Below are 24,389 nucleotides of genomic sequence, written 5' to 3' on the forward strand. Positions count from 1 at the left end.
AATCATGAACAAAATGTCACTTAAAGTGATAATTACACATTCAGTCAACCTGTCAGTCTAAAAGAATGACACTGAATACAGCTGATCAGTCTTTGCAGAAAATGATTCCTGACTGGCCCCAATACCCGTCGAAACATTCAACCCAACTGGCATACGAAAGTTTTGTTGTTGTTGTTATTTTAGCAGATGCTTAATTTTAACACACACTTTTATATGTTTTTGGATTCGGGGAATAATAATAATAAAAGAATTTCCGACAGGATTTTGAAGAGCACATTTATAATCAATTTTAGCTTCTAACAAAAAATGCAATTCCATAGTCCGGACCAGGTTAAACAATTAAATGACAACAACATCAGAAAAAAAACCATGCACAGAATTTGTGCTTGGCACGTTCTACACAAATAATTTTAAACAACAAATATCACATCGCCGAGGTAACAAACCAACCCAACTTAACTCCAATCTCTAACCATGTCCTTAAAATTACAGGTATAGAATTGAAGCGACCATCATAAAATAAAGGCCTGACAGTGACCACATTCATTTGTTCCCTCGGGGAAATCGGTTCCAGAAAATGCATGGCCGCTACAGAGACACATTTTAGACAACGCAACTACAAGGCTCCCCACATAACTCTACCCATTGTGTCCCGGTGTAACACGACATTGTTACTCCACGAAAAATTGACGTACGAAATTTTTACTCCGAGTACACCTGTCGTACGAGAAAAGAACTCCACAAGGAACGATAAAGTTACTCCCTCCAGGAAATTTTTACTCCCCAAATTTTTACCCCCAGTAAAAATTTCATGCAGTACTTTCCTTTTGTTCGACGTACGAAAAAAGTACTCCCTGTACGAAAGTTTACACTCCACGATTATTTTACTGTCAGAATAAGTTACTCATCATGTTACCTGTCGTTGGGAGTCATTTTCTCGTGTTAGGGGGGAGTAAATTTTTTGTAAGGGGAGTAACATTTTCGTACGAAATCTTTACTCGGGAGTAAACATTTCGTGGGAGTAATTTTCTCGTGTTACACCGGGACCCCTGATTTTAATTTTAAGCGGGTCCAAGTTTGAAAATGAGCACTGGCCGTAAACATGATCACGCAAATTTAGTGCGCCCCAGGACCCGCTCTTTTTAGGTTAAGTGCGTCGCGGGTCCCCCTTCGAGAATTTCTAGTGCGTTATTTAGACTTCTATTGCGAATAGGACGCAGGGGTGTACCGACTTCAGACTACTCCCGACCTCAGATTTCTCATTCGGCCTTGTTGGTCTTGTATAAACTCCACACTGAAAAGCCCCCCTCCCTTCCCTAGTACTGATGGTCGAGCTTAGGTACTTTACATTAATGGGGTCAAATTTGTTCAACAAAAATATTTTTATTTAAACTTAGAAATTTGCTTCATCCTTAAATCCTTCCCTTCTCTTTCAAAGGGACGTAACCACTCGGTGCACGTTTTTCGAAGAAATCGAATGTCGGGGTGAAAGCTATTTAATTTCCGTCACTTGCAAGAAACTGACATGGTTTTCTCCCTTAAATAAATGCACTACATTAATGTGATCCGGAAATAACATTTCTGTCTTAGTTAAGTATATATTGAATCAGAAATCTGCAGTCGGGATTCATCTGAATTCGTTACAGGGGCGCACAGGTTTGGGAGCCCTGTACTACTACATCTGCCATGAGTTGCATAGGAATCAATGCTCTTTTTTCTGAGCAAAGTCGCTTTCTTTGGCCTATGCAACGGATCATATCGAGACAGAGCGCTTCAAGATGGCGACGAAAAACGGAGACGATGATGCGAGATGTGAAAGAAACTTTTAATACTTTAGCTAGCAGAAAATTTGGTCAATGAAGTTGTCAGACAGAACGTCGTTATGATGGGAATGTTAGCTGGGGTGGTCACTAAACCTTCAAAAACAGTGGATCCCTCGGTTCACGTCGAAAGCCACGCCGAGGAGACCGCGACACGCTACACGCCATCGCACTTCCAACACCGCCGCCATCTTGGAAAACAGTGCTTGCGTGCCGCGACTGAGCACAACCAAAAGCTGCTCGCGTTGCGAGTAGCGCGCGCTTTTCTGCACTTTCCCAAAAAACGGAATTGTTCAAAAGCGCACTGCGATTGCTTCGGTTCGCACAGCCCCAAGCAACTCGTCTCAGGTGGGGAAAACTCTTACCTTTCACGATGACACGGAAGGTGCAGGTAGAAGTGAAACCGCCATCGTAAGCCCTGACTGTGACCACGCTGGTTCCCTCGGGGAAAATGGTTCCAGAGTTGGCGCTAGGAACGACAGCCACCTGCCCATTTCCAGCGTTTGACGTGGCCGTTGGAGTGGACCACGTCACTGGTGCTGACGTACCGCTGCTCGCCGTCACTGCGACGTCACTGGGACACGTCACTGTCGGCGCTGACATATCTATGACGGAAAAAGGGTCAGAATCAAAGGTGTGTGGGCGGAGAATTATGGTCAAAGGCGGTTCACCTGGTTATGAGATTAAAACCTACCTTTATCATTTGTATTAACAACTGTTTATAAAATACTCCTTCGGTTTAGTCCGAATGGTGTGCATGTGTGTCCTTTTTGCTATTGTACGCTTTGGCGACAAAGGGCGATTAATAAGTGTTCATTATTATAATTTTTATGATGACGATGATGATGATGATGATGATGATGATGATGATGATGATGATGATGATGATGATTACTATTATTATTTTGTTTTGTTTATCATTATTATTATTAAACCACTGGATCTGTGAACACACTCACGGTTGCAGGTAGGCACGGAATCCCAGTGGTTCACAGCGCCGGCCGAACGTTCACAGGTGACGTCAACCGCCGAGGCGCTCGTGCTCAGCCTGTAGCCGGGTTCACACGCCACGCGACACTTGGCGCCGTAGTACGTAGGACATGGTGACGTCAGCAGCATGGCGTTGGCTGGCGTCTTGAACATCGGGCACTTGTTCACTGAACGAAGCCAAAAGTAAAGACAAGAAGAATGTATCATTACTTTTGGGACGTTTTTGCCTAATGATCTTGTTGATCTTTTCTTTCTCTCTTATTTTCTCGTTTACAAGAACATATATTTTATTTTGACTTTTAATTATCATTATTTAAAAAAAAAAAATTGGGGGGGGGGGGGGGAGAAGAGGGGAGGGGGATTACGGCTACAGCATAGCCCTAGTGGGCAGCTTGAACATCGGTCATTTGTTTACTAAATGCAGCCGAAGGGCCCGGTCACACAGCGCTGCGTCCTTACCATGCCGATCACGCTGAGCTGAAAAAGTTATCAAATCGGGGCATATCGCCGTCAGCACGGTTGGCCTAGTGGTAAGGCGTCCGCCCCGTGATCGGGAGGTCGTGGGGTCGTGGGCCGGCCTAAGACTTTAAAATTGGCAATCTAGTGGCTGCTCCGCCTGGCGTCTGGCATTATGGGGTTAGTGCTAGGACTGGTTGGTCCGGTGTCAGAATAATGTGACTGGGTGAGACTCCTGTCTTGTGTGTGGCGCACGTTATATGTCAAAGCAGCACCGCCCTGATATGGCCCTTCGTGGTCGGCTGGGCGTTAAGCAAACAAACAAACAAAAACAAAAAGAAATATCGCCGTCAAAATCCAGCACATGGCACTAATACCCCAGTCACATAATATAGACGCCGCTTCTGCTACGACGGAAAAGTGTCCGAGAGCGTGGCCAATCGTGGGCCAAACGTGGCAGGATCTCCATGAGCGTGGTTTGGTCGGGGTGTTATCTGCTAGGTCGGGAAGCTTGCACGCTCTCCCCACGCTTATGTTGAACTGCACAAAACAAGCGTAGTCGTGTACAGTCGTGATGTAGTTTTTTTGTATTCGTCATGTGCTGTATTTTGACGGCGAGCCCCGACTTGGTAACTTTTTCAGATCGGAATGATCGGCATGGTCGTCGTAAAAACGTAGAGCTGTGTCACGGGGGCCATAAAAAAACCTACATCACGACTGTACTGCGCCATGACCCGGCTACGCTTGTTTTGTGCAGTTCAAAATAAGCGTAGGGAGAGCGTACAGCTTCGCGACCAGGCATGGGAATTGAAAATTGTAAAAAAGGCGGAAAATTTATAACTGAAGACGCGAAGCGTCAAGTCGACGGCGCAAAGCGCCTAGCCTTACTAGGGGGGTCCGGGGGCATGCCCCCCCGGAAAATTTTTTTTCCAAAGAACCCAGATGGTGCAATCTGGTGTCATCTGAGCTCCAAGTTTGCCATTAAATTCTGTTTTTAGAATTAGAGTTTTTAGTACAAAAATGTACCAATTTTTGCTTTTTTGAAGAAAAAAAATATATACATGTATTATATATGGTTTACATTTGTAAAAAAATTGATCTGTTGAGACAAACAGGAAAATGTTACTTGTAACACAATCTGTGCAATCTGGTTTACTTTCAAACATAAAAGTTCAATAACTGAGGCGGGCGGTAGCAGTGCGTGAACAAAGTACGGAAAGTTTTCGCGGGCTTTTGTGCAAAGGCCAAAGTAACCGGTGCTTTTTTTGTGTGCCTCCCCCCTTTATTTTTTCGGCGGATACTTTTGCATTTTCGGCGGAACAAAAAAAAAATTCGGCGGAAATCCGCCGTTCGGCGGACAATTCCCATGCCTGGCGACCTAGCAGATCCCACCCCGACCAAACCACGCTCATGAAGATCCTCCCACGTTTGGTCCACGATTGGCCACGCTCTCCGACAATTTTACAACGGAGTAGAAGCGGCGTCTCTGTGTGACCGGGGTATAAGGTACATTTAAGAAGAATGCGTTACGTTGGGGACAATTTACCCAGTCGATTCGTTTGTCTTTAAGTTGACCGTTGCTCGTTCTGGCCTGCGGTTGGTTGGTTGGTTATTATTTTGTATCTACTCTTCAGCTGATATTGCTATTCGAGATCGACGCAACTTTGCTTCTTTCCTCGGTTCACATGGCAAGCTTCATGCTTCTTCTTCTTGTCGTTCGCTGTTAGATCGTCAGTCCGGACTGCAGGGCGAAACGTGCTGTCCTCTCCAAGTCCTCTCTGGGGCCGTATAGCTTCTTTTGTAGCGCTGTCTCCTCTGGCCAGGTGGTGTCCCTCAGAGCACTGTGGTATGGACAATCCTGCAGGATGTGCTCTGCTGTCTGATTCTTGCCACACGGACATAGGGGGGAGGGAACTAGCTTCAGCTTTGTGGCCATATGATGGTTAGCTTCATGCTCAAAACTACTGTATTTACAATCAAGTCTATCACTGTAAAAAGAAGGTTCTTAAACTTCACAACTTTCATATTTTGTTTCTTCAAATCTTGTTCAAAATCTTAATCTCCTTTAAAGGCACAGTAAGCCTCCCGTAAACCATCACAGAGCTCCCCGAGCGTCTACATACAGTACAAGCATACTTCCATTTAAACGCTCACCGAACGGGAACATCCTGGCTGCTTTCTGTCGAGCGTGAGAAATTTTCAAAGAATTTATTTTCGTGGACTTGGCCCTTGCAACAATGGCGCCTCGTTTTGGAGCTGGGCGGCTGTGATGAATATCCCGGAAATCACGCCCGGACAGTAAGCTTCCCGTAAACCATCATAGATACTGTCAGGCTTTTACACACAGTACAAACACCCTTCCATTTGAACGCTCACCAAACGGGAACATCCTAGGTGCCCTACGTAAAGAGCGAGCAATTTTTAAAGAATTAATTTTGCAGATTGTCTCGAACACTTTTTGGACTCATCCTGAACTCAGGTCAAAAATGAGTTACTTCCCTTAAACTGGCGATAGCCGTGGATCGATGATTATCAGAATATTTTTGGACCGTGGTGCGTTTTTGCGCTAGACTTAACTTTTAAAATCTAAATAATAAGTTGACAGCTTGTTACACAAACATTCTTTAATCATAAAAGAATTCTTTTTTCATCAAGACAAGATCAGTGCAATTCGAAGTTGTGAAAGTTTGAAAAAAGAAAAGCCCGGAAGCAGGGTCACGCAAGGGTCGTAGCAGACGACGCCGGGTTTACGCGGCATATCGCCGTTCTTCTCAACAGTGAAAAGCCATCGCTAGAGTTCTTGTGAACCACAGCCGTTTGTTTCGTGCATAAAAACGTGCTATTGTAGATAAGCTCACATTGAGTCGCATTTAAATGACTAACTGACGACTACATTGTGAAAAAGGGAAACTGGATCACACGGGTTCACGATGGCTCAGGGGTAAGATAAACCAAGCAAAAATAAATTCTTTGAAAATTGTTCGCTCTTTACGGAGGGCACCTAGGATGTTCTCAATCGGTGAGTGTTTAAATGAAAGGGTGTTTGTACTGTGTGTAAAAGCCTGACCGTATCTGTGATGGTTTACGGGAGGCTTACTGTGCCTTTAAAAAGTTAAAACATCTTGTCCCGGGCTGCCATGGATTCGACCCCCGCAACATGAGTATTGCAAGTCAGTACCGGCCGCGCTCTATCAGTCTCAGGCCCGGCGCTCACCTATGTAACTTCAGGAGGACAGACGACGCACTGCAGATTATTGAAGTAATTTTTTTTCCCCAACCCGCCACACGTTGCGTGAAAAGAAAACAGGCCAAGTAAGCCTATTCGTCATAATCCCTATTGCAGCATGTAGTGTAGTGGCGACTGCACGGGTGTATTTTGCCCTTTAGCTCGATCAACCAACTCACCGATGACAGTGACGGTGAAAGAACACGTGGAGCTCAGACCCTGTCCGTCAAACGCAGTGGCCGTGACGGTGTACGAGCCCTCGTTCAGGACGATGGGTGACGTCATGCTGGTCACCACCGTGGGCAGGGCGCCGCTGTTGTCCGTGGCGCGAGGGGTCAGCCAGTTGACCGTGGCCGACGTCTTGCCTTTCTCCGCTATGGGGTTCGGGTTGCCAGGGCAGGTCACAACTGGGGGCTGGGTGTCTGCAGAAAAAATTTCGTTCATTGAAGATACAGAGGATGCTGCTCAAAGGAATCACTTTCTTCGGAAAATTTACCAAAATAATATAATATATTATAATAACATATAATATAATAATATATAATATCATATGATAATATAAAATAATATAATATAATAACATATGATAACATATATTGTCAGTAAGTACTGGTGTCACATGACTGATGTGAACCAGTTGATAGGCTAATGGTGCGCTAACTTTTCCACAGAGCGTATTCTTACGCGCTTTGCCAAAGGCAAACCGAGACTGTACTCTCATCGTCAGAATTAATTAATGACAAGTAGCTTATATTCTCCACAATACCAAAATACCATAAATTGCCAGCTTCTCAATTAAAGCAGAAGTGGTGTTTTTTTCTGACAGATTGCATGTGCCTGTGCCACAGTTGCCACTGATCTAAAAATAGAACCCGCTGTGTCTAATTTTTCAGTTTCGATTTGCGAAGATTCTTCTCATAATTATGCCGTAGCTTATTATCCACATTACCAAATGATGAGTTAGTATACAATTCCCAGCAGCTAACAGAAAACACAAGTGTTATTCCCATAACGTACCAGCATTTGGAATATACGTAGCAGACTACACTGAAATACGACTGCATCAGTTCAGTAAATGAATGGTTTCCGAATTATTATTTCAAGGCAAGAACAATCGGAATCGAAAACGTGTAGGGTTTAGAACGTCCGTACCATATGATATAAGACTTTTTAGCCTGCCTCATGCGTGCAGACTCAGTGCAACGTGACGAGCAATTTTTGTTTTTGGAATGAGGCTTGCAGTGGTTCGATTGCCCTAGCCTGGCAGACGACATGAACCCCGCTCAGCAAACTAACATGTTGGGCAAATGTGAACGAAAAAACGATGGGGATATAATACGTGTAGGGTTCAGAGCATTCTTACCGTTCATATTTAGTACCAGACTCCCTGATGAGTGAAGATACCACACGAGAAACATGCCACATTTATTTCAGTTGAAAATGTGCTAACCGTCGACCTTGGGGGTCAGCCAATTCAAGTGGAGTCACTCTGCACAGTCAATCCGTCGAAGCTCGACGAGAGGTTTCGAATCGCAAATAACTAAGAACACAGTCCTTTCTCCGAGTTCAAATAAGGTCTCTCTGAAAGATCATCACTGTTTAGCTTAACGCTACACTGGAATTTACCAACAGAAATTAAAACAAGAGTTTGCGTGTGATGAAAGCACGACACATAGTACTTGAGACGGTTAGCCCACACAGAAGTAGATCTTCTACGAGCTGACCACACAGTTATGCCTATTCAAATGCGCGTAGCAAAATGTGCGTGTTGTATCTTCTTTTTTCTCTGGCGGTACCGACAATATCGTTATTGAAACAATCCCAGTGCACTAAGGGATTTATAGATTTACCTGTGCATCTGATGGGAGCCCCCGAGTTGCTCCAGGTGCCTGAAGGCAGGCATGCGATAGAGGGGACGGACTGGAGGGTGAAACCAGGGTCAGTGCAGGTCACGGTGCACGTGGCGCCGTTGTTGGAGGGTCCGCTGGTACAGCTGGCCGGCAGGATGCTGCCATGGTTAAGGGTTGGCAGCGCCGGACACGACTGACCTGTCAAAACAAAAACACCGCGGAATTAGTCACTTTTTTGTTTACACACATATACACGCGTGAAACGTAAACGTACGGACGAACGCAAGCTTAAAAAAACCCATCTTCGTTTAGGGGTCATGCGCGAAAACACGCACGCACGCACGCATGCACGCACACACACACACACACACACACACACAAACACACACACACACATACACACACACAAACACACACACACCCATAGACACACACACACACACACACACAACCATACTCTCTCTACCACTCTCCCCCGTTCATGGCTCTCTCTCTATCTGTCTCCCTCTCCATCTCCATCTCTCTCTCCATCCCCCCTCTCTCTCCCCCTTTCTCTCTCTCTGTGTGTCTCTCTCTCTCTGTCTCTCTGTCTCTCGGAGTGAGTTCGAGTTCACGGTGCTGTCAACACGTCTTTCGCATCGCTCCGGCAAATTAGTGAAATTATCGTCATTTTCAGCCAATAATGATCAAGTTTTAAAATGGCATGTGATATACAAGTGTACCGCGCTGCCGTTGGTCTTTTTGTGTCAGTTTTGGTGAAAATTCTGACGAGATATGCGTGTAAATCTGCAAAACGGATCCGGGGTCTGAAACTACACACAACAGCAGGCCTACTCAGCGTGGCGAGTTTACTCGCCTTTCTCCTTATGGCTGGTGTAGAGCCGAACCCCGGCCCTGGTCAGTCAAGCGTGGCTACAGAAAGAAAGGAAAGTTCACGTGCCGTCAACACAAAGGCTACTGTCACACAGGCTATGAGTGACACAGAACAGTCGAGTGTCAGTGCAGGGGTGTGTGAAACCAGGGACGATCGTTTATCTGTGGCTGTGGAAATGATGGCTGCTGCAATTAAGGAACTTCAAACCTCACAGAAATTTCTCTCCTCTCTCATTGACACAAGACTATTGGAGCTGGAGAACAAACTAACGAGTCGAGTGAGTCAAATCGCTGACCATTGTGACATCTTGCAGGCTGATGTGGATGCTATGTGTGAACAGTGTGACTCGGTCAAAAAAGATAACGCTGATCTCCGCTCTAGGTTGGAAATGGTGGAGGATAAGTGTGATACTGCTGACAACCAGAGCCGTCGAAATAACTTGTTGTTTTTTGGTATGGGCCCTGGGACTGGTGCGGAGCACTATGGCTGTGAGACAAAGGTACGTGACTTTATCAAACACGAACTGCAGATTAGTGATATGATTCTGATCGATCAAGCACGTCGGGTGGGTCACGCCATACTCGTCAGATTCCAATCGTACAAACAGAGGGCAGAAGTTCTATGGAGGGCGAAATCAAGGAAAAAGAAATCCAGTGTCTACGTTCGTGAGGACTTTTCCCAGAATGTGCAGAATAAACGTAAACACCTTCAGTCCCTGCTGGGAACTCTCCGTGAAGATGGCAAGCAAGCATACATGAAGTTTGATAAAGTTGTGTGTGAAGGAACTGCGTACGTGTACAACACGCACAGCCAGACTATACAGCAACTTCCTCAGACAAAGAATAGCAGCTTTCAGGGCAACAGACCAGACCAGACGACGGGTAGTTCCAGAGACAACAGCGATGGCTACAACGACAGGGACAGCCCGAGGGACAGACGAGACGCAGTGCATGCAGCCCGCGACCTGGCCAGCCACAATCGACGTCACGGTACCGCCTCAGGTGCCAGTCACAGTTCCAGCGCCGCTCCACGTTCTGGTGCCTGGTCCAGCTCTAACTTCAGTTCCAGCTCCCGTGCCGACACCGATGCTTCAGCCGGTCACGGTGCCTGTTCCTCTTCCAGTTCCAGCATCTCCTCTGGTGGCGGTTCCAGCGAGCGTGCCAGTCACCATGCCAACCCTGATGGATTAGCCAGGGAGAGCGCAGCGCTCCCTGGTTCTCGTGATCGTGAAACGCGGTCACATGCAGCGTCCAGAGGGACGGGCAGAGGTAGGGGTCGACATACTGTTTCGTGGAGATAGGGATACGGCCGGCCCCAACCTTTAGTTTCTGCACAGTGTTTTAATGGACAGACAACTGACGACAGGTATGTGCACATGAGTGGTGAATGTATTAACGCTAGACGTGAGAGCAAAGACAACACAAGGGGGACAAACACTGATACAAGTATGAGTTCAAAATCAGACGAGTACAGGGGAAGGTTTCATGATCAGCGTTCCTGTCAAGCTAGTGATACATTTAGTGTGGATAAAGCACTGTCTTTTTTGGTGTGGAACGTGGGAGGTCTTGCCTCTCAGCTTGGTGATACAGATTTTTCTGCCTATGTTGGAAAGTTTGATATTGTATGTTTTATTGAGACGTTTATTGATGACTCCTTTGATCTGTCCCTACACTTTAAAAATTACGTAAAATTTATGTCTCCAGCTATCAAGCTCTCACATCAGGGTCGCAAGTCAGGGGGTATTGTCGTGATGTGTAAGAAAAACATAGCAAAGCACGTTGAATTGGTTGACTCCTCACATGATCATATGCTAGTCTTGAAACTGTCAAAACATGTGTGTGGTGGTGATCGAGATATTGTGTTCGTGCCAGTGTATGTGCCACCATGTGGGAGCCCTTATTACCAAAAGACAGACTCCTCGTGCCATCTAAATGAAGTGGAGCTATGTTTAAGTGATGTTTTAGAAATGACAAGTGATTGCCACACGCTCTTGTGCGGTGATTTTAATTCTAGAACATTAGACTACCAGGTAGATACGCAGAACATTTTTGACCTCCTTGATCAAGACTCGCAAGGTCATGACCATGACACGATTTCACATGGTAGAATGACTGAAGACTATACACTAAATGGGTTTGGTACAAAGCTTATCGATCTATGTGTATGCTTTGATCTCAAAATCTTGAATGGTGTTTGCAATGCGGACAACTCGTGCAAGTTTACTTATATCTCCCATAGTGGTAACAGTGTGGTGGATTATTGTTTAGCCTCTGTTGACCTAGCTAATAACATTCACGATTTAACCATTGGCGACAGAATTGAATCAATACATATGCCTGTGACCTTTGCGCTTGGGTTGAAAGGGAATCAGCGCCAGCCCCCTAAACAAGCACGTGTCTCAAAAGTTGTGTGGAACGATGCAAAAAAGAATGATTTTATTGAAAGTGTTAAATCAGACGATTTTAAAGCTAAGTTAAAGGAAGCGTGCGACATCATCAACGCAGACATGGACGAGGGGCTGGAGATTTTTAACAAAGCAATGTTACAGTCGGCAAAGTGCATGACCAAAAAAGTCGGAGGTGACGATGAAGGTAGAAGTGCGTCCTCATGGTTTGATGTTGAATGTTTGGAAAAGAAGCGATCTGCGAGACGGTTGCTGAGAAGTTACCAAAGAATTAAAACAGAAGATAAAGAAGAAAAAGAGATAGCAAAGCAAAAGTACGCTGAAGTCAGGAAGGAGTATAAAGACCTTCTTCGAACAAAGCGAACAGAGTACAGGTTAAAACAAGTTCATAACTTAGTGCTCTCTGCTGATAAACCAACTGAATTTTGGAAGGAAATAAGGAAATGTAATAGAAAAGAGGTGCACTCCAACTCCGTACCAAAAGAGGCATGGTACGAACATTTTAAGAATGTTTTAAACACCGATACAGTTGAAGATGAACCCGAAGACGATCAGTTGCCTGATACAGGTATCAGTGACGAAACTCTTGACAGTGAAATAACTGAAATTGAAATTAGTAAAGCAATCAGAAATTTGAAAAATGGTAAAGCGGCAGGGTTTGATGGTGTGTTGAATGAAATGTTGAAAGTGTCTGAAAGTCTTATTTTACCCTTTTTAGTTAAATTGTTCAACAACATTCTCGAGAAGGGGGTGTACCCAAGAGAGTGGTCCAAGGCCATTATTGTGCCGTTACATAAAAAAGGAGACTGTGATAACCCTGATAATTACAGAGGAATTTCCCTCACCAGTACGATGAGCAAAATTTTTATGTCTGTTCTGAACGACCGCCTGTCTGTGTGGTCAGAAAATAATAACATTTTAGATGAAAGCCAGGCTGGCTTCCGGAGGAATTACTCAACTATTGATCATGTGTTTACCCTTTACGCTTGCGTCCAGAAACAATTTTCACAAAAGGCCAAACTGTATGTAGCCTACATAGATTTTTGTAAGGCTTACGATAGCATTAAGCGCCCCGTGCTCTGGTCAGTGCTTTTTCGATTAGGCATACAAGGCAAAATATTTAAGGTGTTAAAGAGCATGTATGAAAATGTGAAAGCATGCGTGCGGTGCGGAAACGAATACACTGATTTCTTTGAATGTATGCAAGGCCTTAAGCAAGGTTGTGTAGCCTCACCGACAATTTTCTCGTTTCTGATCAACGAACTGGCACAGGATGTCATACAACGAGGCAGACATGGGATACGTTTATCTCCGTCTGAGTTAGAACTGTTTGTAATGCTTTTTGCTGACGACATTGCGCTGTTATCCAGCACTGTAGTAGGCCTACAAAACCAGCTTAATGTCCTGCGCTGCTCTGCAGAAAAACTGTGTCTGAACGTGAACTTGACAAAGACTAAGGTCATGGTTTTTAGAAAGGGCGGGCACATTGCACAGAAAGAGAAGTGGTTCTACGGAATGGATCGTCTTGAGATTGTGAACTCGTTTAGATATCTCGGTGTAACCCTTTCCACCCAACTGAGCTGGAACATTGCAGTAGAAACAAAGACAACCATGGCGAAAAAGGGAGTGATCGAAATCGTTAGATTACTGAACAGACTTGGCTGCCATTCGGCAAAGGTGTTTTTCAAACTGTTTGACGCACGGATCGCTCCTATGCTCTTGTATGGTTCAGAGCTATGGGGATATGGAAAGTATGACTCTGTGGAAAGGGTCCACCTGTTTGCGTGTAAAAAGTTTCTGAAAGTGACAATTCGAACTCCAAACAACATTGTGTATGGTGAATTGGGAAGACATCCGCTGTATATTAACTCTGCAGTCAGATGTGTGAAATACTGGTTTACACTGCTGAAGCAACCTGATTCAAGATATTCCAAGATTGCATATAAAGCTTTATGTAATTTGGCATCGAAGGGCCACACAAATTGGGTCTCACATGTGCAGAGTCTTTTATGTTGTAATGGTTTTGCTGCTGTGTGGATGTACGGAACGGTTGGGAATGAGAAGTGTTTCTTACAAGAGTTTAAAAGACGTTTACAAGATTGTTTTTGTCAAGAATGGTTCTCCTTTTTAGAATGCAGTGAACGTTTTGACATTTATAATTGTTACAAAACATGCTTGGAAAAAGAGAAATACATTGAATTAATCGAAGATATTAAGTACAGAGTTGCTCTTACTCGTTTCCGCGCAGGAGTATCCGAAATCAACGCTCACAAGTTTCGGTACGCACCAAACCAAACGACAAGAAACTGTCCTCTCTGTACAGCTGATAAAGAAGATGAACACCATGTTGTATTTTTATGTCCTTTTTATCAAGACCTTCGAGCAAAGTATTTGAAAATCTCGAACTCTAAGACGCTGCAACAACAACTTGTGTATTTCTGTGGCAATAATGAGGAAAATGTGATGAACAGCTTCAGCAGATTTGTGTTCTTCATGCTACAGAAGAGACGAACCCTTATAAATGAGGTTCAGTGATATGTCATCAGGGTTTTAATGTATTTGTTGAATTTTATGCGTGACTATAATTTATAACTGTGCAGATACTATTGCTGTTATTTTAACCACTATTGTAAGGGGCTGTGGCCTTAGACAATTAAAGATTTGTTCTTGTTCTTGTTCTTGTTCTCTCTCTCTCTCTCTCTCTCTCTCACTGTTCGACAGGTTGGAAGATTAGACCAAGCCAAAAAGTTCAATCCTTTTACAATAAAGTTGTGAGAAAAGTTGTCACTGACCTGACCCGCACGTCTTCCCGTCAGCCTGCAGAAGGAAGCCGTCAGGACACATGCACTTGGGGGTACTGGGGGTGGGAATGCAGAAGTGGGAACAGCCAGGGTTGTGTGCTCCGCATCCGTTGGGACCTGAAATTATTTTGAAATACTGGGTCTTTTATAGAAATTTTTTCCCTCTTGCTTGAAGAAAAGTCATTTTTGATAATAATCGTGATTTGTGCGTGTGTGTGTGTGTGTGTGTGTGTGTGTGTGTGTGCGTGTGTACGTGCGTGTGTGCGTGTGTGTGTGTGTGTATTTGCTCTCCCCCACCCCCTTTTCCACAAACGACCTTCACCTTGGGGTCCAGCGCCATTAACATGCACGTGCACATCGTTGATACGACCGAAGGTGGACGGTCCAATCTGGGTCACCATGGTGCCGTCAATGTTCAGACGCTTGATTTCACTGTAAGCAACAAAGGAATAGATAAAAATAAATGAAAGTTAAAAAAATTAAACAGGAAATGAAATTCGTTTGTTGAATTCACAGCTTGTTATTCTCTCAGGTGTTGAAGGATTGCCTCCCCATAACTTTCACCTACTTTTGTTGTCGTTTATTTCTTATAGCGCTTACCTCCCTTGGTTTCTTAGATCTTCATTGCAAGCATGATATTATCCAACTTTGAAGACCCCACTTTCAGTCCGCAGAAACTGTATCATATCAAATAACTAAAATAGAACAAAATAAAAAGCAATCAACTATGATAAAAAAAAAATTAAAAACAAGAAATGTAGGTTGTTGGAACGTTTGTTATTGACAATTCAATACTTGTTTATTGTATGATAAATAAAAGAGCAAATGCTCGATTGACTCCCCCTTCGTATTGGCGGGGTGCACTTGAAAACGGCATGAAACCCCGCATTATCCGACTTCTGAACAGGATGATAGCTACACCGATCGACATGCTGAGCCTAGCATGGCATTGCTGGGCGGGGCGGGCAGGGAAACGGAATTTAATGTTTTGGATAGAGACATGATTGTTCTTTTTAACTAAAACAAAATTGCTCAGTTTGAGATGTTCTGAAATTTGTTTTGTGTCGATTTTGACGGGAAGAATTGAGCTTTCCTGAAGTCAATTTTCCAGGGTGTCTGTGTGTAAATAAATCCCTGCGCCTTGAATATGTGCGCGATATAAATTGCATAAAAAAAAATTAAAAAAAAAAAAAAATCCCTGCGCTTAGAACTGTACCCACGGAATACGCGCGATATAAGCCTCATATTGATTGATTGATTGATTGATTGATTGATTGATTGATTGATTGATTGATTGATCTATTGTCCGTTCCAATGTGCAGACGCTTTCTCATGTCAAATCGATCTAACTGTTGCATAAATGAATGGCCCTCTAACAGTCATAATAATGGGTTGAAACATACGCGACATCATCACAAAGATCTACAACATAACACATCTGTCTAGGTTTGTATTTTAATGACGAGCAATGTACCACCACTCAGTACTTCTTTCACGACTACTTCTGCTGCTCCTACAGAATTATACTACTTCTGCTGCTACCTCCACTAATTCTAGTACTACTTCTTCTGCTTCTACCACTTCTACTACTATTTCTGCTGTTAATACTTCTTCTACTACTACTTCTGCTGTTAATACTTCTACTAATACTGCTGCTGTTTCTTCTACTTCTACTTCTGCTGCTACCTCAAATACTACTTCTGCTATCAATACTACTTCTACTACTACTTTTGCTGTTATTACTATTTATACTGCTATTTCTGCTGCTAATACATCTACTACTACTTCTGCTGTTAATACTACTTCTACTGCTACCTCTGCTGCTAATACGTCTACTACTACTTCTGCTGCTTCTACTACCTCTTCTACATCTTCGACTGCGAATACCATTAGCACTACAGCTATACTGCTTCTACTACTACTGCTACTACTACTACTCCTACCACTACAACCACTACTACTACTTTTACCACCATTACTACTACTACTGCCACTACTACTACTCCTCCTCCTACTACTAATTCCACTACTACTTCTACCACTACAACTATTACTATTACCACAATTGATATTACTGCTACTACTGCCACTGCTACTACTACAACTACTACTCCTCCTACTACTAATACCACTACTACTTCTACCACTACCACTACTACCACTACAACCACTACTACTATTACTATTACCACCATTACCACTACTACTGCCACTACTACTACAACTACTACTCCTCCTACAACTACTACTGCTACTACTATTACCACCATTACTACTACTGCCACTACTACTGCCACTAATACTAGTACAACTACTCCAACTGCTACTACTACTACTACTACTACTCACTGTGCTGATGTCTGCCAGTCGGAGAGGAAAAGCTGGTTATTGTAGAATGCCATGCCAAAGAATTGAGAGTTGGCTTCCGAGTAAATCTGCGCTCGGCGATCGCCGAAGAGGTCTGACCGCTCAATTTTGTTGGGGTATTGGTTGCTAGCGTCCGCCCAGAAAATCTGCTGAGCTGAAATGGAATCAACTGATGAGCGGTCGGTAGCAGAGAGGGGGTATAGGGAATAAAAATAAAAAGGCGGGGGTGGGGGGGGGGGGGGGGGGCGGGGCGGGGCGGGGAGGAGTGAAGGAGGGGGGGTGTTGGGAGGCACTGAGGGGAGGAATAGGTGTGGGTGTGTGTGCGTGCGTGCGTGCGTGTGTGTGTGTGTGTGTGCGTGCGTGCGTGGGTGTGTGTGCGTGTGTGTGTGTGTGTGTGTGTGTGTGTGTGTGTGTTTATGAGCGTGTGGAAGCGTACGCGTTAAGCTAAGTAGAGGGGAGCTAAAGACAGACATAGATCTGGATAGGCAGTGAGACAGACATAGATCTGGATAGGCAGTGAGACAGACATAGATCTGGATAGGCAGTGAGACAGACAGACAAACAGACAGTTAGAGGAAAAAAGAGACAAATACAGATCCTGATGCGACTGAGAAAGGTAGGGTTGTTTGAAAAATTAAAAAAACATTAGAAGAGCACGAACAACAACAACAACAACAACAACAACAACAACAACAACAACAACAACAACAACAACAAACGAAGAAGAAGTGGGAAAAGAGCAGAAACAACGAAGGCTTGTATGCTTTCTGCAAGAAAGACTGAAGTAAAAATGCATGATGACCCAGTCAGTTATATACTTCCCTCACCTCCTACCACCAACATGCATAACATGACACACACAAACCCAACAACAACAACAACAACAACAACAACAACAACTACAACAACAACAACTACTACAACTACAACAACAACAACAACAACAACAACAACAACAACAACAACAACAACAACAACAACAACAACAACAACAACAACAACAACATGGGTGGCACCGTGGGACTGAAAAATGTCATGAATCCTGAAGAACCTCCAACCTCAACCGAATCACACACAAAAAAAAAAAAGAGAGAGAGATAATTGAATCCGGATTTCTGACACCAAGCGGGCCCGTGCGCTGTTGGACAGCTACAGTGTGGACCAGGTCGTTCCTTTCCCCTCCCACTCCCGTGGCCACATCCTGGATTGTCACTCGGCCCTCGGACAATCTGGTCTCCAGCCTCGTCGCCAACGACCACCTTGTCTCCGACCACACTGCCATCAACTTCGTTGTCAACATCACCAAACCAGCACAGAAGCGGAAGATGGTCACACGTCGCAAGCTACGAGACATTGAGACAGATGCTTTTGGAGACGAAGCTGCCCTGCTGCTTGCCCAGCGAGACCCGTCCTCTGACCCCGCCCATTTCTTCAGCTTGACTCTGCGCCAGCTCCTCGACAAACACGCCCCGCCATCCCTATGCGCAGTCTCTGAGCGACAGCCGGCTCCCTGGTTCTCTGAGGACATCACAGCCGCCAAGATCGAGAGACGGCGAGCGGAGCGTGCATGGCGACACTCTGGCCAGGAGGTTCACCGGCAGATTCTCAGGAATGCGCTGCTTCGAGTCACGCAAGCCATCACTGCTGCCAAGGTCGAGCACTTCCACGACCGCATCGCCAACGCCTCATCATCCAGGGAGCTGTTCTCCATCATGTCCTCTCTCCTGGGCTCCTCCCCCGCTGCCCCCTTACCCACTGCTCACCCACCACAAGATATCCCGGAGTTATTCTCGGAGTTCTTCAAGGACAAGATTGACAAGCTTCGGAGAACACTCGATCAGCAGCCCTTCGTCCCGTCCCCACCCTCACCCTCCTTCTCTGGCTCCCCCTCACGTGCTTTCAGCCTGTCACTCAAACCCACGTCAAGCGACTCATCAGCAAGACGGCCATCAAGACCTCAGGCTTCCTCTTCACCAAGTGTCTGGACAAGCTCCTGCCGTCTATCACAGATATCATCAACATCTCCCTGGCCACAGGCGTCGTTCCCGACTGCTTCAAGTCTGCCGTTGTCCGCCCACTCATCAAGAAGCCCGGCCTTGACGTCAACGAGTTGAAGAACTACCGTCCTGTGTCCAACCTGCCCTTCCTCTCCAAGCTTCTGGAGCGTATCATCCTGGAGCAGTTGAGCGCCCACCTGTCTCGGAACTCGCTGATGCCAGTGTACCAGTCAGCGTACCGCCCTCACCATAGCACCGAGACGGCGCTCCTGCGAATCACCACGGAGCTCCTGAACGCAACAGATAGCGGTCTCGTCTCTGCCCTTGTGCTGCTGGACCTTTCCGCGGCCTTCGACACGATCGACCATCAGCTACTCGTCGATCGCCTCAGTTCCACGTTCGGCATTCACGACACCGCCCTCTCTTGGTTCCGGAACTACCTCCAGAACCGCTCTCAGACTGTCACCACTGATTCGTTCTCTTCTCAGCCTGTCCCTGTCCGCTTCGGCGTCCCACAAGGGTCTGTCCTCGGCCCTGTCCTTTTCACCCTGTACACCCAACCCCTCTCCCTGGTCATCGAACGCCACGGCTTGAACTACAACATCTTTGCCGATGACACGCAGCTCCAGAACAGCGCCAAGCCGGAGGACGTTGACCATCTCCTGGGATCCATCTCCAGTTGTTTCACTGACATCAAGAACTGGATGACTGAGAACAAGTTGAAGCTGAACAGTGAGAAGACGGAGGCCCTTCTCGTTGGAACACGACAGAAGATTGCTTCCCTCACTGTAACCGACCTCCAGCTGGATGACGCGACTGTTCCATTCTCCCCTGCTGTCAAGAGCCTTGGCGTCTTTCTCGACTCTACTCTCTCCATGCAGACACACATCTCTTTCATCATCAAGACCTGCTTTTTTCACCTACGACGCATCGCCTCCATCCGTCGCTACCTCACCCCCTACGCCTGTGGCAAGCTGGTTGTCTCCCTCATCTTCAGTCGTCTGGACTACTGCAACTCCCTTCTGGCTGGCCTCCCCGCCTCATCCATTCATGGCCTACAACGAGTCCAGAACGCTGCTGCCAGGCTGACGTTGAGGAAGACGAAGCGAGACCACATCACCCCCCTACTTCGCTCCTTGTACTGGCTCCCTGTCAACACCCGAATCTCATACAAACTGTCCACTCTGGTCTACAAGTGTCTCAACGACTCTGCTCCCGAGTACCTTCAATCCTCCCTGGACCTGTACACCCAGCCCTCCGACCGTCCCCTTCGTTCTGCTGCTGACCCACTCCGCCTTCACATTCCTCGCTCGAAACTCGCATCTGCTGGTCAGCGTGCATTTCCCTCCGCGGGCCCCTCCGTCTGGAACTCCCTGCCGCTTGAGCTTCGCCAGAGCCCCTCTCTTGACGCGTTCAAGAGTAGGTTGAAGACTCAGTTCTTCCCGTAGCTGGCTGCGACTTTCATGTTCGACGTGATGTGTTGTGCCCCAAAAGACATTCTTGTGCTGTGCTCTGTGAGAGGTGTTTTCTTTGTGTTTGATATTATTTTGTTTGGACCTAGCTATTAATGTGTACATTGTTGTTAAACAGTTGTTTGTTGTATGTTTATCAGGGTTTGCTAGTGTGTGATAGGGTTTGTGTCCGTCTGTAGATGTTAGTTTCTTTGTTAGTCCTGTGTTGACAACTCTTCGACAAGCGCTTAGAACTGTACCCACGGAATACGCGCTAAATAAGCTTCATATTGATTGATTGATATGCCGGAAGAATCCCGCCCATGCAACTACAAACAAATACAGAAAGAAGCAAACACATAAACAAAACACCTACTCTTCATATCCAGCGCCAGAGCGTTAGGCCACGTCAGACCGCTAGTGATGATGGCAGTTCGACTGGAGCCGTCGTAGTTGGATCTTTCTATCTTGGCCTGATGACCCCAGTCAGACCAGAACATCACCCTGAAAGATGCACGCCAAACTGTCTTGGGTAATGCTGAGTGAAAGGCAGTAGAAATGAGAGATGCACGCCAAACTGTCCTGGGTAATTCTGAGTAAATGGAGTAGAAATGAGAGATGGAGAGAGTGAGGACTTGGATAGAGCTGAGTAAAAGGGAGTAGAAATGAGTTATTGGATCATATGATGTTGGAGGCTGGGAGAGAGGAACTGCTCTCAGTTGGAGTGTCGTGGTTTTGCTATCACCCCATTCAGACCAGAACGTGACTCTGAAAGATGCACGCCAAACTGTCTTGGGTAATGCTGAGTAAAAGGGAGTAGAAATGAGAGATGGAGAGATTAAGGACTTGGATAATGCTGAGTAAAAGGGAGTAGAAATGAGAGATGGATAGATTGAGGACTTGGATAGTGCTGAGTAAAAGGGAGTAGAAATGAGAGATGGAGAGATTGAGGACTTGGATAGAGCTGAGCAAAAGGGAGTAGAAATGAGAGATGGAGAGATTGAGGACTTGGATAGTGCTGAGCAAAAAGGGAGTAGAATGAGAGATGGAGAGATTAAGGACTTGGATAGTGCTGAGTAAAAGGGAGTAGAAATGAGAGATGGAGAGATTGAGGACTTGGATAGTGCTGAGTAAAAGGGAGTAGAAATGAGAGATGGATAGATTGAGGACTTGGATAGTGCTGAGTAAAAGGGAGTAGAAATGAGAGATGGAGAGATTGAGGACTTGGATAGTGCTGAGTAAAAGGGAGTAGAAATGAGAGATGGAGAGATTGAGGACTTGGATAGTGCTGAGTAAAAGGGAGTAGACATGAGAGATGGAGATATTGAGGACATGGATAGTGCTGAGTAAAAGGGAGTAGAAATGAGAGATGGAGAGATTGAGGACTTGGATAGTGCTGAGCAAAAGGGAGTAGAAATAAGAGATGGAGAGATTGAGGACTTGGATAGTGCTGAGTAAAAGGAAGTAGAAATGAGAGATGGAGAGATTGAGGACTTGGATAGTGCTGAGCAAAAGGGAGTAGAAATGAGAGATGGAGAGATTGAGGACTTGGATAGTGCTGAGTAAAATGGAGTAGAAATGTGAGATGGAGAGATTGAGGACTTGGATAGTGCTGAGCAAAAGGGAGTAGAAATGAGAGATGGAGAGATTGAGGACTTGGATAGTGCTGAGTAAAAGGGAGTAGACATGTGAGATGGAGAGATTGAGGCTAGAGGCTGGGAGAGGGGACCTGCTCCCAGTTGGGATGATGATTTTGTTTGTTTGTTTGCTTAACGCCCAGCCGACCACGAAGGGCCATATCAGGGCGGTGCTGCTTTGACATATAACGTGCGCCACACACAAGACAGAAGTCGCAGCACAGGCTTCACGTCTCACCCAGTCACATTATTCTGACACCGGACCAACCAGTCCTAGCACTAACCCCATACAGGGTCCCCACTGGTTTTTAGAAACAAAATTCCATGACTTTTCCATGACTTTCCATGAGCCTCAATAACATTTTCCATGACTAGATCCACAGGTCGCCATTTCCGAACACGCAAACTTTTTACGTCTTGTCACTGCCAGTTTTGACACTGGCTTGCTTTGCACTGAATTTGAGTCAGTTTCTACGCAGTGTCTCTTCGACAAGCAAGTCAAGCATTTGCTACGCAGTCAGATTATCGGTAATGTTTGCTGGTCCTGTCATTTCACTAAACTGGACCAGCCACTGTTTGTATCCATCTGCACTTTCGTAAATTCCGTTTCGTAACCGTCACTGTGACTTGACGAACTGTCATTTTTTTCACCGCGATACACAGTTCATTGCGAAGATCTTCCTTGGTAATTCGTTCCAATTCCGCATACTTTTTGTTGTCAAGAAACAACTTGAAAGAAAGTTTCAAACTCATCATCCTCCATCTTGCTTGTTGAAGCGCTAAAGTACTTTATCGATGCAAAAACAAAAGCAGAAAACTTCGACGAAACCGACTCAAGTGCAGCGCAGACGACACGACGAGATAACGGAAGGAAGTGAGCCTCGCTTTGGCTCAAGTGCCGTTAAAAATACCGTTATTCTCGTATGCAAATACAAACGAGAAGTTGGTCATACAAACAAGCCTTGTGCTGGCGACGCAAATCGCTGCTGGCTGGCAAAGGGGAGGGGGGGAGGTAATTGCTGCGCCACGAAAATTGCCGCTGGTGTGCTAAATGTTGATTTTTTTCTTTCTTATTTTTGTTCAATTCCATGACTTTCCATGACTTGAATTGAAATTCCATGACTTTTCAGGCCTGGAAAATTAAAAATCAAATTCCATGACTTTCCAGGTTTTCCATGACCTGTACGAACCCTGCCCATAATGCCAGACGCCAGGCGGAGCAGCCACTAGATTGCCAATTTTAAAGTCTTAGGTATGACCCGGCCGGGGTTCGAACCCACGACCTCCCGATCACGGGGCGGACGCCTTACCACTAGTCCAACCGTGCCGGTTTAATGATGATAATATTGTTTTACACCCTCAAGGAAACCATCAGGGGTATGTTCCCTTGTGTTACCCCAACTTTAGATGAGACACACAGGTTTGTGTGTGTGTTAAGGTGTTATCAGCCACCTGCACGTCTGGCAGAATGGCCGAGGTCTTTTGCGTGCCACTGTGGTGACACGGGTGTGGAACATGGATACTGTCTCTGAGTCTGCACATGAAGTTGACCCGTGTCAGTCCCGGCCTGGATTGGAACCCTAGACCCTAGGATCACAAGGCCAGTGCTCTACCACCCGAGCTACCCGGCCCCTCGCTCTCAGTCTCAGTTGGAACGTCGTGGTTTGCTATGGATACCTTAGTCCTATAACCAAGCCAGAGCAGAACACATTTTTTCCCACGTTCTTGAGAGGACCCCAATACAAGTGTCGGTCAGAGGTCAGTTCTAAAAAAAAAAAAAAAGCCGAGCGTTCATGCTTTTCTTTCTGTCGACACAAACGTGTTTCACTTGCTACTGCGCGAGCAAAAAACCGAACAGCGTCCAATGATTTCTAGAAGTTGATCATGTCGGACAGGCTATGGGGATGAGTGGTCTGCCCGCTAAGTCATTTTTTTTGCAGTCCAAGAAGAGAATGTAAGTCACTCCAGCAAAATCTCTTATCATCTTTATGAAATCATTCATGGTAAAGGCAGTCCCATAACCATTTTTTGTCGTGGGGGTGGAGTGAGGTGTTGGAGATCTCAACTACTCTCGGGCAAGTTTTATGAGGGCGGTGCCCATTCCTCTCCCTCGCTATCTTTATACCAAAATACAACTCACCCATTCATGGTATCAAGGACAATAGCACGAGGTTCATCCAGGTTTGTGGTGATGACAGTCTTGTGCGCATTTCCGGAGATAGTGATGACGCCGATGACGTCATCTCCGGTGTCGGTGTAGAAAATGAGGCGAGACAGGGGGTCCACTGCAATGCCGTCGGCGGTGGAGGCTGCAGGAGAGAGCAAATGTATTTTGTGAGCTGCGGAATTGTCCACAATTTCAAAACACACATAGACAAACCCACATGTGGAGACAGCACGCCAGCACTACTGGCCAAAAGACACCAGCCTGCGCACTAAGCTCAGGGGACCCGCTACCAAACTGCAGAAGACTGCGGACTTCATGGCAGCCACCGACCTGAGGATATGATGGCCAT

At 45.7% G+C, this 24,389-nt stretch overlaps 1 protein-coding gene across 2 annotated transcripts in view; it reads right to left on the bottom strand.

The window, feature by feature from the left end:
• The window catches only part of LOC138948714 (scavenger receptor cysteine-rich domain-containing protein DMBT1-like), a 100,144-nt gene that overhangs the window by 5,835 nt on the left and 69,920 nt on the right, over window positions 1-24,389 (bottom strand). For both annotated transcript variants that reach the window (XM_070320320.1, XM_070320321.1), the window contains exons 38-46: window positions 24,014-24,182; window positions 20,613-20,740; window positions 16,771-16,942; window positions 14,744-14,853; window positions 14,413-14,538; window positions 8,343-8,540; window positions 6,672-6,914; window positions 2,780-2,977; window positions 2,186-2,425 (exon numbers count right to left, since the gene is read on the bottom strand). In XM_070320320.1, coding sequence (XP_070176421.1) covers window positions 2,186-2,425; window positions 2,780-2,977; window positions 6,672-6,914; window positions 8,343-8,540; window positions 14,413-14,538; window positions 14,744-14,853; window positions 16,771-16,942; window positions 20,613-20,740; window positions 24,014-24,182 — 1,584 coding nt within the window. The remainder of the gene's footprint in view (window positions 1-2,185; window positions 2,426-2,779; window positions 2,978-6,671; window positions 6,915-8,342; window positions 8,541-14,412; window positions 14,539-14,743; window positions 14,854-16,770; window positions 16,943-20,612; window positions 20,741-24,013; window positions 24,183-24,389) is intronic.

Source organism: Littorina saxatilis, linkage group LG15 (genome assembly GCF_037325665.1).
Source record: "Littorina saxatilis isolate snail1 linkage group LG15, US_GU_Lsax_2.0, whole genome shotgun sequence".
Lineage (NCBI taxonomy): Eukaryota > Metazoa > Mollusca > Gastropoda > Littorinimorpha > Littorinidae > Littorina > Littorina saxatilis.